Source organism: Nymphaea colorata, chromosome 10, assembly GCF_008831285.2.
Source record: "Nymphaea colorata isolate Beijing-Zhang1983 chromosome 10, ASM883128v2, whole genome shotgun sequence".
Classification (NCBI taxonomy): domain Eukaryota; kingdom Viridiplantae; phylum Streptophyta; class Magnoliopsida; order Nymphaeales; family Nymphaeaceae; genus Nymphaea; species Nymphaea colorata.
This window is the reverse complement of record NC_045147.1, coordinates 7,299,854-7,311,988: the sequence shown is the minus strand read 5'-3', so window position 1 is coordinate 7,311,988 and position 12,135 is coordinate 7,299,854. Positions and strand designations below refer to the sequence as shown.

The window sequence follows — 12,135 nt, the reverse complement described above, 5'->3', positions numbered from 1 at the left end:
CACCAGTTTTCCTTCACTTTGAGTGTCTCTCATCCTCAACCGAACCAGCTCTTCACTGCGGAAGGTCCTCTTTTAACCTCTTTATTGCTGTTTTTGATTATTTTTGGTGGTCGTTGGGTTTGGAATCGCAGCTTGGGGACACTTTTTCCCTTCATACCAGTGAAGTGAGGGCGTTAGTGGTGAAGGCAGCCAGCAATCTTTGGCGGTGGCACTTGATCGAACACTTGAGGTGGTTGTCAATATCATTGCAACAGTTTTGAGTCTAAAATTGGGGTGAGCAAGGCGTAATTGAGCATATTTTGTTGTGTATTTTCTGTTGGAACACGTATAATTATTATTTGAGCATGCTAGACTCTTGATTTGATGATTTGGAATGCATATTAGCGATGTTGCTTTTTGGGGAAAGTTTAGGATTATGTTGGACAAGCGATGATTCATGCCTATAGTGATCTTTTAAGCTTGAGGTGTTAATTTTCGAAGCTATTTGGAAACATGATAGAGATTTTGATGTGGGTGAGAAGTTTTAGAACAGTCTTAGTGAGCACGTGGCGCATGCTTTTGTGTACGGGTGTATCTTGGCGTTATTTGGGAAAAGAATATGTAAGTTGGATGTACTAGTGGGTTGATGCCTTGACTAAATAAAGCTAATAAGAAGTGTGTTAGTGATAGATTGATCGAAGCCTTGAGTTCTCACGTTTGGTGGCGACGTCAAGAAGTTGGAAAGTGACCTATCGGAGGGCCTTGGGGTTCGACACTACCGGTCGACACCCTTTTGAGGCGATGACATGCCTCAATGGTTTTGTTTTGTATTTGCATGCTTTGCGAAACTAAGCTAGTAGACAATTTACTACTTGTGTATGTCTGCAGGTACACCGGGTACGTCCCGTAGACCTTGAGCGAACAGATTAGAAGCTCGAGGCATTTTGAAGAGTGTTGTGGGCGTGAGACAGGTATTACGGCATTCCAAGCAAATCCCTACCTGGGGCAAATGTGTGAATGTGTGTTCCTAGGATTATGGGATCCTAGGATTGTGATGTGATTGATGGATTGTTTTGTGAATGAATGTATGTATGCATGCAATTGATATGATTTGTTTTGAAAACCTATTAGAAGCATGTTTTGAAAATGTTACGTATTTGTATGTGCATGGTAGAATTGATAACTGTTTAGAACAGATGAGGTGGGGTATCGAGTCGAGTATCTTCTCGACCCCAATTATGCATTAGAAAGCATCCTAGAATGATAATTGCCTATGACAGATACGTGTCAATCACAGATCGAGACTACTCTCCGTGGTTTGGCTAAGTTTTGAAAGGTGTGACTAATGTGTGTGATTGTGAATGATTTGTCATTGACAAGTTTTGTTTTGGAAAGCTATTAGAAGCTTGTTTTGAAAACTGTTACGCATTTGCATGTGCATGCTAGAATTGATAATTGCTTAGGGCAGATGAGGTGGAGTATCGAGTCGAGTGTCTCCTCGACCCCAATTGTGCATTAGAGGGCATCATAGAATGATAATTGCATAGGACAGCTACGAGCCATCACGGATCGAGACTACTCTCTGGGATTTGGCCAAGTTTTGAAAGATCTGATTGATGTGTTTGATAAGATGTGAATGTTGTGATTTGTTGCATATGTATTGCCGTGGGCAATAATGCAATTGATGGAAATTGAAGGGTAGTTGTACCCGAATTGTATGACGGCTAGCTATGACGGTTAATGTTATGTGTAGACCTCGTGTGGAGGCAATTGGAGGTGTGGGTGCACTCGTGAAGTGAACCAACCTCATGAGCTAGCCAGTCATTTTGTGAATGTGCAATTATAATAATAATAATGAAAGAATAAGATATGAGAGACCAGTGGGTTGTGGCAATGTGTTTGGGAGACGTCCCGCTTTCACCACTAGTCTCGCCTGTTCGGAGCGCAGGCGGTGCAAGGCCCCAGGGTACTGTTGTATGTTATGCTTGGAGCGTTGGCTCCCGCCTTCCCAACCTGGGTGTCCTAGAGAAGGCTGAGTATCTCTCATTGGAATTCACACATCTATGGATGAGTGCTCTACCGCTATAGCGGGTGAATGGATCCATACTGTTTGGGCCACCACGGGGGTTGTCTCTCGGCTGTAGGCCGCCCGCGATGTGCACGTGCCTGTGTTTGCACCCACAGGAACTGTCAATTCACTGAAGTTAATGAAAATGAAAGCATAGAAATGAAATGTATGTGAATGATGTGAGTATGAATGAAGTGTGAATGAGAACGATGCGTTATTTCTGAATTGCATGTGGTTATTGAATGTGTTACTGTGGCCTTTGTGTGTGGCCTTTGCATCTTGTGGTATAGGTGAGGGCTCCTTGATAAGTTATGTGACTGTGTGCCCTACCACAACATGATAGTAAATTGTTTCGTAGTTAAAGTAAATGAGAAGAATGCGAGTGTGCATGTGAATGATATGAATGAAATGATATGTTTATTCGTGCCTTGCATGTGAATTGAAAACATGTTACTGTGGCCATCGAGTGGCCTTTATATGTCGTAGTCTATGTTAGGGGCCTTCTTGGCAAATGATGTGGTTATGACCTAACACGACATGATGATAGATTGTTTTTATAATTGTGATTGTTCTCATATTTGAGCCCTACCTAAGAGGGTTTGGAATTTTCCTGGCTTGTTGCCATACTGCGAAAGCTAAACCTTCTGTTGTCTCGTTTTTCAGGTTTTGGTGGACCAGGTGCAGCAGGTTGAGCAAATGACTTCACTCACGTCCTACTGGGAAGGTTTTGGGTCATTTGTAGTGTCGGCGCACCTTATTTGGGTTTTATTGATGCTTCGTTTTTTGTTCGGCATCAATGCTGTGATTTTGGGGCATTTTTGTTATATGTACAAATGAACTGAAATTCTTATATAATGGAAAGCTTGCTCTATTGTTTTGAATTGCTTGGCTTATCTCTTTTGAAATTGTTGTGTCGTCGCAGCTCAATGTGTTATGTTTAGAAACAAAAAAAAATTTTGAAGGTCAAAAGGATTGGGGTGTGACAGAGAGTGTGTGTGTGTGTGTGTGTGTGTGTCTAAAGACAATAAATAAAGCAGATAAAAAATACCAAGACAATCTCACCAACACAGATTTCCATGGTGGCAACTAGAAGATATTGTAAGAAATTCTAATATGTATATGTGTGTATTTGTGTAGGTATGGGTATGAAAGTGACATCACAATATTTTTGCACAGCATAATCTTCTGCTGTTCATTTGTTATTAAGTTTACGTATTTCTACTGATTTCTTTTGCATGTTTTGCAAGAATGCTGAAAATGGGTAACTAGAGTCTGCTCAAGGTAAATCTTTTGCTCATATTCATCTTCCAGTAAAGCCCAATGATGCTGCCACATTTTAATTGAGATGATCTTACAATTTCCTACACTACATAACGAAACGTACTAGTTGGCATGCCACTCATCATTCCAGAAAACATCATCAACCCAGACAAAAGAAGGAAATTTGACTGCTGATTCAATGCAATGCAGGATCAATTACAATAGATCTTGAAGCCCCAATTTGCAAATTCAGGGAGTCCATAGCAAATGACCAACTCAATCAAGCTTGCTAGAAAGAAAGAATTCTCAAAGCTTTCAGTCTAAGGGATAAATTTGTGGTTACCACAGGAGCTAAGCCACGTATTTTCATGACATCAGGTTAAACCAGGAAAGGAAAAAATTTAGATGCCCCTCCCTCTGATCATGTAGACACAAACAAGGTAGAGGCACAGTTTCAATTGATCAGGAATTTTCAAAGCAGAAAGTATATTGTAGGTTGTCGCATCAACAAGGTTACCGGTGATGCAAGCTTCAAAAGACAGTTAACCATGATCGCTAAGATTTCACCAAGAGACCTACCTTCAAGAAAAGTGAGCGTGTAGAAGCAAGGCGTGGAAGCAATGGACCCATTATACGGAATGCTATCCGTAGCAAAGCAACAGAATTGACAGGTCTGAGTTGCTTAATGACTGTTTGTGTGCCTTCAAGCCACTCTTGTGGAAGGTTGCTAAAGAATGCATGCAGCAGAGCAACTGTATTACCTGAACATACATAAAATACAGGTAGGATCTTAAGAAAGACCACAAACCATTATCCATATAGAAAAAAAGGCAATCATAACTAAATGTTTCGGGATATGACAAGACAATTTTATTCTTTGTGCAACAATACAATTACATTTTCAAAATGTCACTATAATTATTTATTTTAACTCTGATTTACGGCTGCGTCATTTAGGATTTTTAGTCTAGGATCACACTTCTAGATAGCTTTTGTAGTTAGGTTTTTTAGTATCTTTATTTTTCCTTTTTCTTATATTCTTTGCATTTTTGTTTCCTTATTTTCTGTATTTTTTTTCAGCTGAAGGAGCTGTTTGAGCTGTTGGTATCTCCAATGGCTAGTTTTCTAGCTGTTAGGAATCCAACAGCTAGTTTTTTGCCTATAAATAAGAGCTCTTTGCTCTCTTGTAAACCTATGCTTCTTGGAAACTAATGCAATAAGAATCAAGATTAAAGAATCTTAATCCAACTGCACTCACAACTAAACTAAAACTAAACTTAAACTAACTAAAACTCAAGCAACTCAAGCAAATGATCAATCGAACAAGAAGAACAGAAGAAAACTAACAACACACTTCATTTCTTTCAACTTCTTGACTGTCTACAAAATGATCCAACGTCCCCTTATATAGAGAAAGGGATGGACTGCGGATCTGGATCCATTTTACAAATACTAAAAATTCTAATTGGGTCCAATTACAAAATTTGGTTATGCTTTCATCTTGCATCAGACTCCCCTAGTTGGAGAAGAGTAGCCCTCGACGAGTTTAAATCTTTCATTCTGCCAAAATGATTCTTCACCTTAGAGAGTTTAGACAAGGTTTGGATCTTCTGAACAAAAGGTCCCACCGCTCGCCTGCATAAGCTAAAGCAGTGGTCTATTGATTATCTTCTGATAATGATCCATCCAGGTGGTGGCTTTGGAGAAGAAACGCAATCTTGGATATGATCTATGGGCATCCCCAAATCAGATCCAATATCAAATGATGGAAACAGCTTGTTTGGACCCAGATTTGGACCCTCATACCCGTGAATCGGGCGAAACGGAACCGAATCGGGCTCAAAACCCGGTTCGGCTTGAACCGGTCCCAAAAGGGACTGGTCCAAACCCACGAGCGGTAGCTTGGGGCGCCGCTCAAGGTTCCCCCTTTCCGCCTCAAATAGAGGCGGAAGGGGCAAACTAGAGGGCGGAAGTGCGGCACCCTCCGCCGCCGCCCCGTCTTGTCTGAGTGGGAGAACTGGCGGAAGGCGGCTACCTGTCGCCTCCAGTTCGCCGGTGGGCGGCAAATCCATGGGCGCTCCCCTGCAACGTGTTCAGGCCTTGCCCACAAGCGACAGGTGGAGAAGGGGCCATTCCTTTGCTGCAGGCGACAATTCTGACGTCTTTCCCAGCTGGAATCGTGCACGCCGGTGAACGCTTCTCCTCCAGACGCTGGGGCTCCTTGTCGGCAGCTCGAGAAGAGCTGCAATCACCTGCTCTCGTTCAAGAACTGAAGAATGGGGCACTCGTGGGTGGCAAAGTTCCCTTGTTGCTAGTGGCTGGCCTACCGCCTCCACCAGCGGGAGGCGGGGCATCAGATTCTCTAGCTCCCTCAACGGTGACGGCATCCACCACTCCCTGCCCACCAATGGACGGTAGACCCATTGGTGGGGAAGCCTCAATCGGGGAAATCCCTTGCCTTTCTGCACAAGAGGCGGACGAAACAGAAGTTGTTCCCCTGCTGCCGAATGAGCTCCTGGATCCTTTACCTGACGGCGATGCAGCGGCCAGCCTCAATCACTCCTCCGGACGCTCATCCTCAACCATGGCTGGGTTCACCGCTGTCCGATAGTGAAGTGGCGGAGTTGTCTGCTCATGGGTTGAAGAAGACAACTGTTGACCCAACGCGAGAGGATGTCCATTAAGATCTTGTGTGTTCTGCAAAATAGAACAGAGCATTCCTCTGATCTCGGCTATCTTCCTGGTTACAACAGCAAGATCCTGTCTAATGAAAGATAAATCAGATTCCTGCCTTGCTACGGTCAGCATCAAGGTTTTCTGAACTTGGTCTTTCATGTTCGTAAAAGCCTTGCTCTGATACCAATTAATGCAATAAGAATCAAGATTAAAGAATCTTAATCCAACTGCACTCACAACTAAACTAAAACTAAACTTAAACTAACTAAAACTCAAGCAACTCAAGCAAATGATCAATTGAACAAGGAGAACAGAAGAAAACTAACAACACACTTCATTTCTTTCAACTTCTTGATTGTCTACAAAATGATCCAACGTCCCCTTATATAGAGAAAGGGATGGACTGCAGATCTGGATCCATTTTACAAATACTAAAAATTCTAATTGGGTCCAATTACAAAATTTGGTTATGCTTTCATCTTGCATGAGAAACTTTCCCAATTATTTATAATACAGTTTTTGTGCTTTGGAGCATGGTTTTATTTCCTTTGTGAGAGTTGCTGGGCTATTGTTGTGAGGAATATAGATCTCGCACCTTTACTCTTGGTGTATGACTGCCACTTTTCTTGTCTGAGAATAAGGTAGATTAGATTGGCAAAATTAGTTAGAGGTTGCAGTGCTAGGCGTCAAACTATGTCACATGGGTACATGTACGAGTACGGGTGCGGGTATGGGTATGGACCGTTTTCAAAAAACTTGGGTGCGAGGGTACGGCCGTACACACACACACACATATATATGTCAAAAAATTACAAACAGAACAACATATTCACAGACATATATATATACCAAAAAATTACAAACAAAATAACATATTCATAAATCATGATCCAAAATTTATAGATACTATCATACTACTAAACAAAGTATGGAAGTTGTTAGAATACAGTGTTATAGGGAACCGGGTCCGGATATGGACCCAGTACCCATGGGCACGGGAACCGAGGACGGGCTCGATTCCCTAGGCCTCCCTCTTTTAATTCTAATCACTTATTGTAATTGTTGATTAAGTAAATGAAGTTTTCTCTCTCCTAGGGTTGCGGTTTTGCCCTTAGGTTAGAGCTTCCCCGTGGTTTTTCACCTCTTTCTGAGGTTTTCCACGTAAATCTTGTGTGGCTTTTCTTTCTCTTCTTTCGCTGCGTGTTTCTACATGGTATTAGAGCCAAAATCGTGTTGTTTGGCTTCTTTGTTCGTTTGTGATTTAGGGTTTTCTTGGAACCCTAAGTCTGAACCCTAAATCCTCGCAGACGCCGCCTGCCGTCTCAGCCCGCCGCCGACGCTGCCCGCCGTCGCAGCACGACGCCGCCCGCCGACGTCGCCTGGCGTGCGCCCCCGTCGTCGCCAGGACAGCCGCCGCCTGGACCCCTGTCGCCTAGACCTCCGTCGCCAGGACCGCCGTCGCATAGACTGCCATCGTCGCCTGGCCTTTTTCCCGCTGACGCAGCTCTCTGTTCTACCGCTGCCCGTCCTCGTCTTGTGCTTTTCTGGTATTCTCTGACTGTTGGATTTCTTTTGTGGACGTTATGGCTGAAGAGATGACCTCCAAGGCCGATGTTACCTTTGACACAGACAGCAATACCAAGAGCGAAAATGTGCCTGTTCAAGTCACCTCTATTCGGCTGAACAAAGACAATTATCTCTCTTGGTCTGCTGTGCTTGAAATTGGGATCACTAGTCGCGGTCGTCTGCCCTATATCACTAGGGAGAAACCTGCACCTAGTAAAACTGATCCTGGATGGGCGACTTGGGCGTTGGAAGATAGTCAAGTTAAGGTTTGGATTATTAGTTCTGTTTCTGCTGATATTCAGCCCCTTATTTTGCGAAAGTTGACCTCATATGACATGTGGACTGTGCTTGCGAGGATGTATGGCCGTAAAAAGAGAGTCCTGGGTACATACCGGATTAAACACAGCATCTATTCTCTTAAACAGGGTGACTTGTCTGTGGCATCCTTCTATGCAGCCCTGAAGACTAAATGGGAGGAATCAGGAACTGGATTATCATGTGAATGATGACTGGAATTGTGGTTCTGATCATGAGCTGTACTGGCAGAAAGAATGGATGGACCGCACTTTTATTTTTCTGGGAGGTTTGCGTGATGAATTTAAATCCATTAGGAGTCAAATTCTCAATTGTGATGAGACCCCTGGAATTGAGGAGGTGTAAGCCCGGGTGGAATCTAAGGAACAACGTCGTCAAGTGATGCATATTGACTCTAATCATGGTAGTTCACCCTCTGCTTTTGTTAGCCGTGCCAGGGACTGGGCAGCGTACTATTGGGCGATGCAGTCATTGTAACAAGTTGGGACACTCTTTGATTTTTGTTGGGATCTTCATCCTGAGAAGAGGTTCACCTGTGTCGTCCTCCCTCTGGTAGGCGGGGTCCTCCTGTGCCTGATACTAGCTCTCCTAGTGTTGAAAAACCGAAGCTTTCCTCTGACCAAATCAAGGAATTACAAGCTTACATCAGCCGGTTATCTACTACTAAGGAGGAAGCCTCCACGTCTGAGGGAGTTCAGTTAGCCCAAGCTCTTGTTGCCACAAGTGATCAAGGTAATTCCTTACTTGGTGATTGGGTAGTGGACAGTGGAGCTACTCATCATATGACAGGGAACCCTAAGATGTTTGAAGAGTACAAATTGTCTTCAGGGCAGCAACGAGTATCTATGGCTGATGGGTCCTCGATCTCTGTGGCTGGAAAAGGGAGTTTGTCCTTATTAAATAAATATCTTCTGCATAATGCTCTTCATCTTCCCAATATTCCTGTGAATTTGTTATCTGTCAGTAGTATCACCAAAGAGCTCAATTGTAATCTAATTTTCTCTACTGATCATTGTACCCTGCAGGACTTGGTGACGGGGAAGAAGATTGGGATTGGTTCGGTTATTGATGGCCTCTACAGACTGCCCGTACAGGTTGCCTCTGCTCTCATTTCAGCCACTAGCAGACAGTTGACGGGCATGGAGGACAGGTCTAGCATTATGAGATGGCACGAGTGCCTTGGACATCTCCCATTCCAGTTGATTAAGAAGTTGTTTCCTAGGTTGTTTACTTCTGTTTCCATGGACTCCTTCACATGTGAAGTGTGTCAGCTTGCTAAGCATGTTAGGGCTTCGTACCCTATTTCTATCAATAAAACCACTCGTCCTTTTGCCTTGGTTCACTCTGATGTTTGGAGTCCTTCGGGAGTGTACCCACTTGTCGTGGTTTCCATTACTTTATGACTCTGATTGATGACTACTCCCGTTGTACGTTCGTGTACTTGTTGAAAGAACGTAGTGAGGTTCCTGTCGTTGTCAAAAATTTTGTTTCCTTTGTCGAGAATCAATTTCAGACCTCTGTTCAGACTTTCCGTACTGATAATGCCAGGGAGTATGTCTCCCAATCCCTGGATGACTTCCTGCGGGGCAAGGGTATTGTTCATGAGACGTCCTGTAGTTATACTCCTCCTCAAAATGGCATGGCCGAACGTAAAAATCGCCATTTATTAGATGTCACCCGAGCTATTATGTTCCACAGGCACGTTCCTAAGCGCTACTGGGGCGATGCACTCCTCACTAGTGCCCACCTCATCAACCGTATGCCCACTCGTGTGTTGAATGGCCGTACTCCTTACTCTGTGCTCAGTCCCACCCATAACCCTTGGCCTCTTACTCCTCGGGTGTTCGGGTGTGTTGCTTTGTTCATAACCATAGTCCCACTGTAACGCTCGGCCTTTTTGCAGGACGGGTCGGGTCAGGGTCCAGACCCGGACCCGAGCTCCATGCGCGTTAGGAGCCCCGACGCCGCAGCCCGTCTCCCCTTCCTTGTCTCCTTCTTCTCCCTCGTTTCCCCTCTTCGTCTCTCCCTCACCCACGACCGAAACTCAGCGAAGCGGAAGAAGGCGACGGTGACGACAGCGGTGACGGCGACGGCGACAGCTCGCGGGTAAGCTCCCTCTCTCGCCCTCTCTGCCTGTTTTTCCCCTCCTTTCCTGCGCATCCCTCCCTCTCTACAACGCTCTCTCTCCTCCCACACGCTGTCCCTCTCTTCCTTGCCCGAGCTCTCTTCCCTTCTTCTCTCGCCTCCTCCTTTCTCCCTCGCCTGCTCCTCCTTCCTCTTCTTTCTTCTCCTCCTCCTTCCCACGCAGACCCTTCCCTCACCGTCCGACCCCTACCCCTTTGTCTGTCTCTCATCTCTGTCGACGTTTTCTCCTTGCTCATTCTCGTGCCCTTTCTCAGTTCTCAGCCTCCCCCAATCGAACCAATATTTTAGCCGAACTCCTCTTGAGCACGTTCTTGCTTGTTCTCTTTAGTAGTGGCTGCTGGATTGGAATTGCAGTTTGAGGGTGCATCATTCTCTTTGTATCAGTGAATAGAAGGCGTTGGTGGTGGCGGCTTGGCACGATTTCTGCCATTTGGGGATCGACTGTATGCTTGAGGTGGCTGCCGGGAGGATTACAACAGTTTAGACTTTCAAATTGGGGTGAGAAATGCGAAATTGGACCTATTTTATGATATATTTTTCTTTGGAACGCGTATAATTATTGTTTGAGCATGCTAGAAGGTAGAATTGATAGTTAGGGAAGCATGCAAGCGATTTTACTTTTGGGGAAAATGTGGGGTTATGATGGAGAAGTGATGATTCATGTGTTTGTTGATCTTTTAAGCATGATGAGTTGATTTTCGAAGTAATAGGGAAGCATGGTAGCGTTTGTATGGCTGTGGGGAAGATTTAGGACGGTTTTGGTGAGCGTGTAGCACACGTTCTGGTGAACGGGTGCGTCTTGGAGTTAAACAGGGAAAGCGTACATAAGTTGGTTGTGCCTTTGGGGTTGACGCCTTGATTAAGAAAAAGAAAGTTTGGAGAAAGGCGTTTGTGATAGATGGATTGATGGCTTTGAGTTTTGACTTTTGTTGGCACAGCTAGAAGTTGGGAAGTGGCCTATTAGAGGGCTTGTAGGTCGACACTACCCGTCGACACCCTCTTGAGGCGATGACACGTGCCTCAAGGATTTTGTTTTGTATTTGTTTGAATTGTTTAGGTATCTAGTAGGAATCTTATCATTTGTTTATGTTTGCAGGTACCCCGGGCACGTCCCGTCGACCTTGAGTTCGAAGCTCGAGGAGTTTTGTGAGCGCGCCACAGATATGGCGACATTCCAGGCAAATCCCTGCCTGGGGCAAATGTGTGATTGTGTGCTCCTAGGATCAAAGGATCCTAGGATTGTGATGTTAATTGATTGACTGCTTTGTGAATGAGTATATGTATGTTGCCTATATGATATGAATGGGTTAGAAAGATTATTAGCCATTTGTTTTGAAAATGTTACGCATTGGCATGTGCATGCTAGAATTGATATCTGTTTAGGACAGATGAAGCGGGTTATCGAGTCGAGTATCTCCTCGACCCCAATTGTGCATTAGAAAGCATTATAGAATGATAACTGCATAGGACAGCTACGAGCCAACCGCAGATCAAGACTACTCTCTGTGGATTGACTAAGTTTTTCAAAGAGGTGATTGACGTGATTGATGTGAGGATTGATGTGATGATTGATATGAATGTGTACGTTGTTGCATATGCATTGCCATGGGCAACAATGCAAATGGATGAAATAGAGGGTAGTTGTACCCGTACTGTATGACGGCTAGCAATGACTGTTACTGTATGTATAGACCTCGTGTGGAGGCATTGGAAGGTGTAAGTGCACTCGTAGGGTGTATTAACCTCATGTGCTAGCCAGTCATCTTGTGAATGAGTAATGATAATTGTTAACATATCATGTGTAGGGAACCGGGTCTGGATCCAGACCCTGTCCCATGGGCACGGGTACCGAGAGTGGCTCGATACCCTAGGCGTTTTTTCCCTCTTATTTAATCCCACTTATGGTGTAATTGTTGATTAAGTGGAATAACATTTTCTCTCTCCTAGGGTTGCGGTTGTGCACCTAGGTTAGAGCTTCTCCGTGGTTTTTCACCTCTCTTTGAGGTTTTCCACGTATATTGTGTGTTCCTTCTCTTCCTCTCCATCTTGGTGTGTGTTTCTACATGGTATCAGAGCCAACGCGTGAGAGATCGTTGGTGTGATAGTCGTGTTTCCGCCATTTTTTT

The 12,135-nt window shown here is 44.4% G+C and overlaps 2 protein-coding genes across 4 annotated transcripts in view; one reads left to right on the top strand and one right to left on the bottom strand.

Moving 5' to 3' along the window:
* The window catches only part of LOC116262331 (TPR repeat-containing thioredoxin TDX), a 65,260-nt gene extending 56,312 nt beyond the window's left edge, over positions 1-8,948 (top strand). The window contains exon 10 of the mRNA XM_050079827.1: positions 8,890-8,948. Within this exon, the coding sequence (XP_049935784.1) occupies positions 8,890-8,933 (44 nt within the window). The 3' untranslated portion in view covers positions 8,934-8,948. The remainder of the gene's footprint in view (positions 1-8,889) is intronic.
* Positions 1-12,135, bottom strand: part of LOC116262992 (mediator of RNA polymerase II transcription subunit 23) — a 134,875-nt gene that overhangs the window by 4,444 nt on the left and 118,296 nt on the right. For 2 of the 3 annotated variants that reach the window (XM_031642550.2, XM_050079825.1), the window contains one exon: positions 3,887-4,068. The exons of the other annotated variant lie outside the window; for it this stretch is intronic. In XM_031642550.2, coding sequence (XP_031498410.1) covers positions 3,887-4,068 — 182 coding nt within the window. The remainder of the gene's footprint in view (positions 1-3,886; positions 4,069-12,135) is intronic. 3 annotated transcript variants of the gene reach the window in all.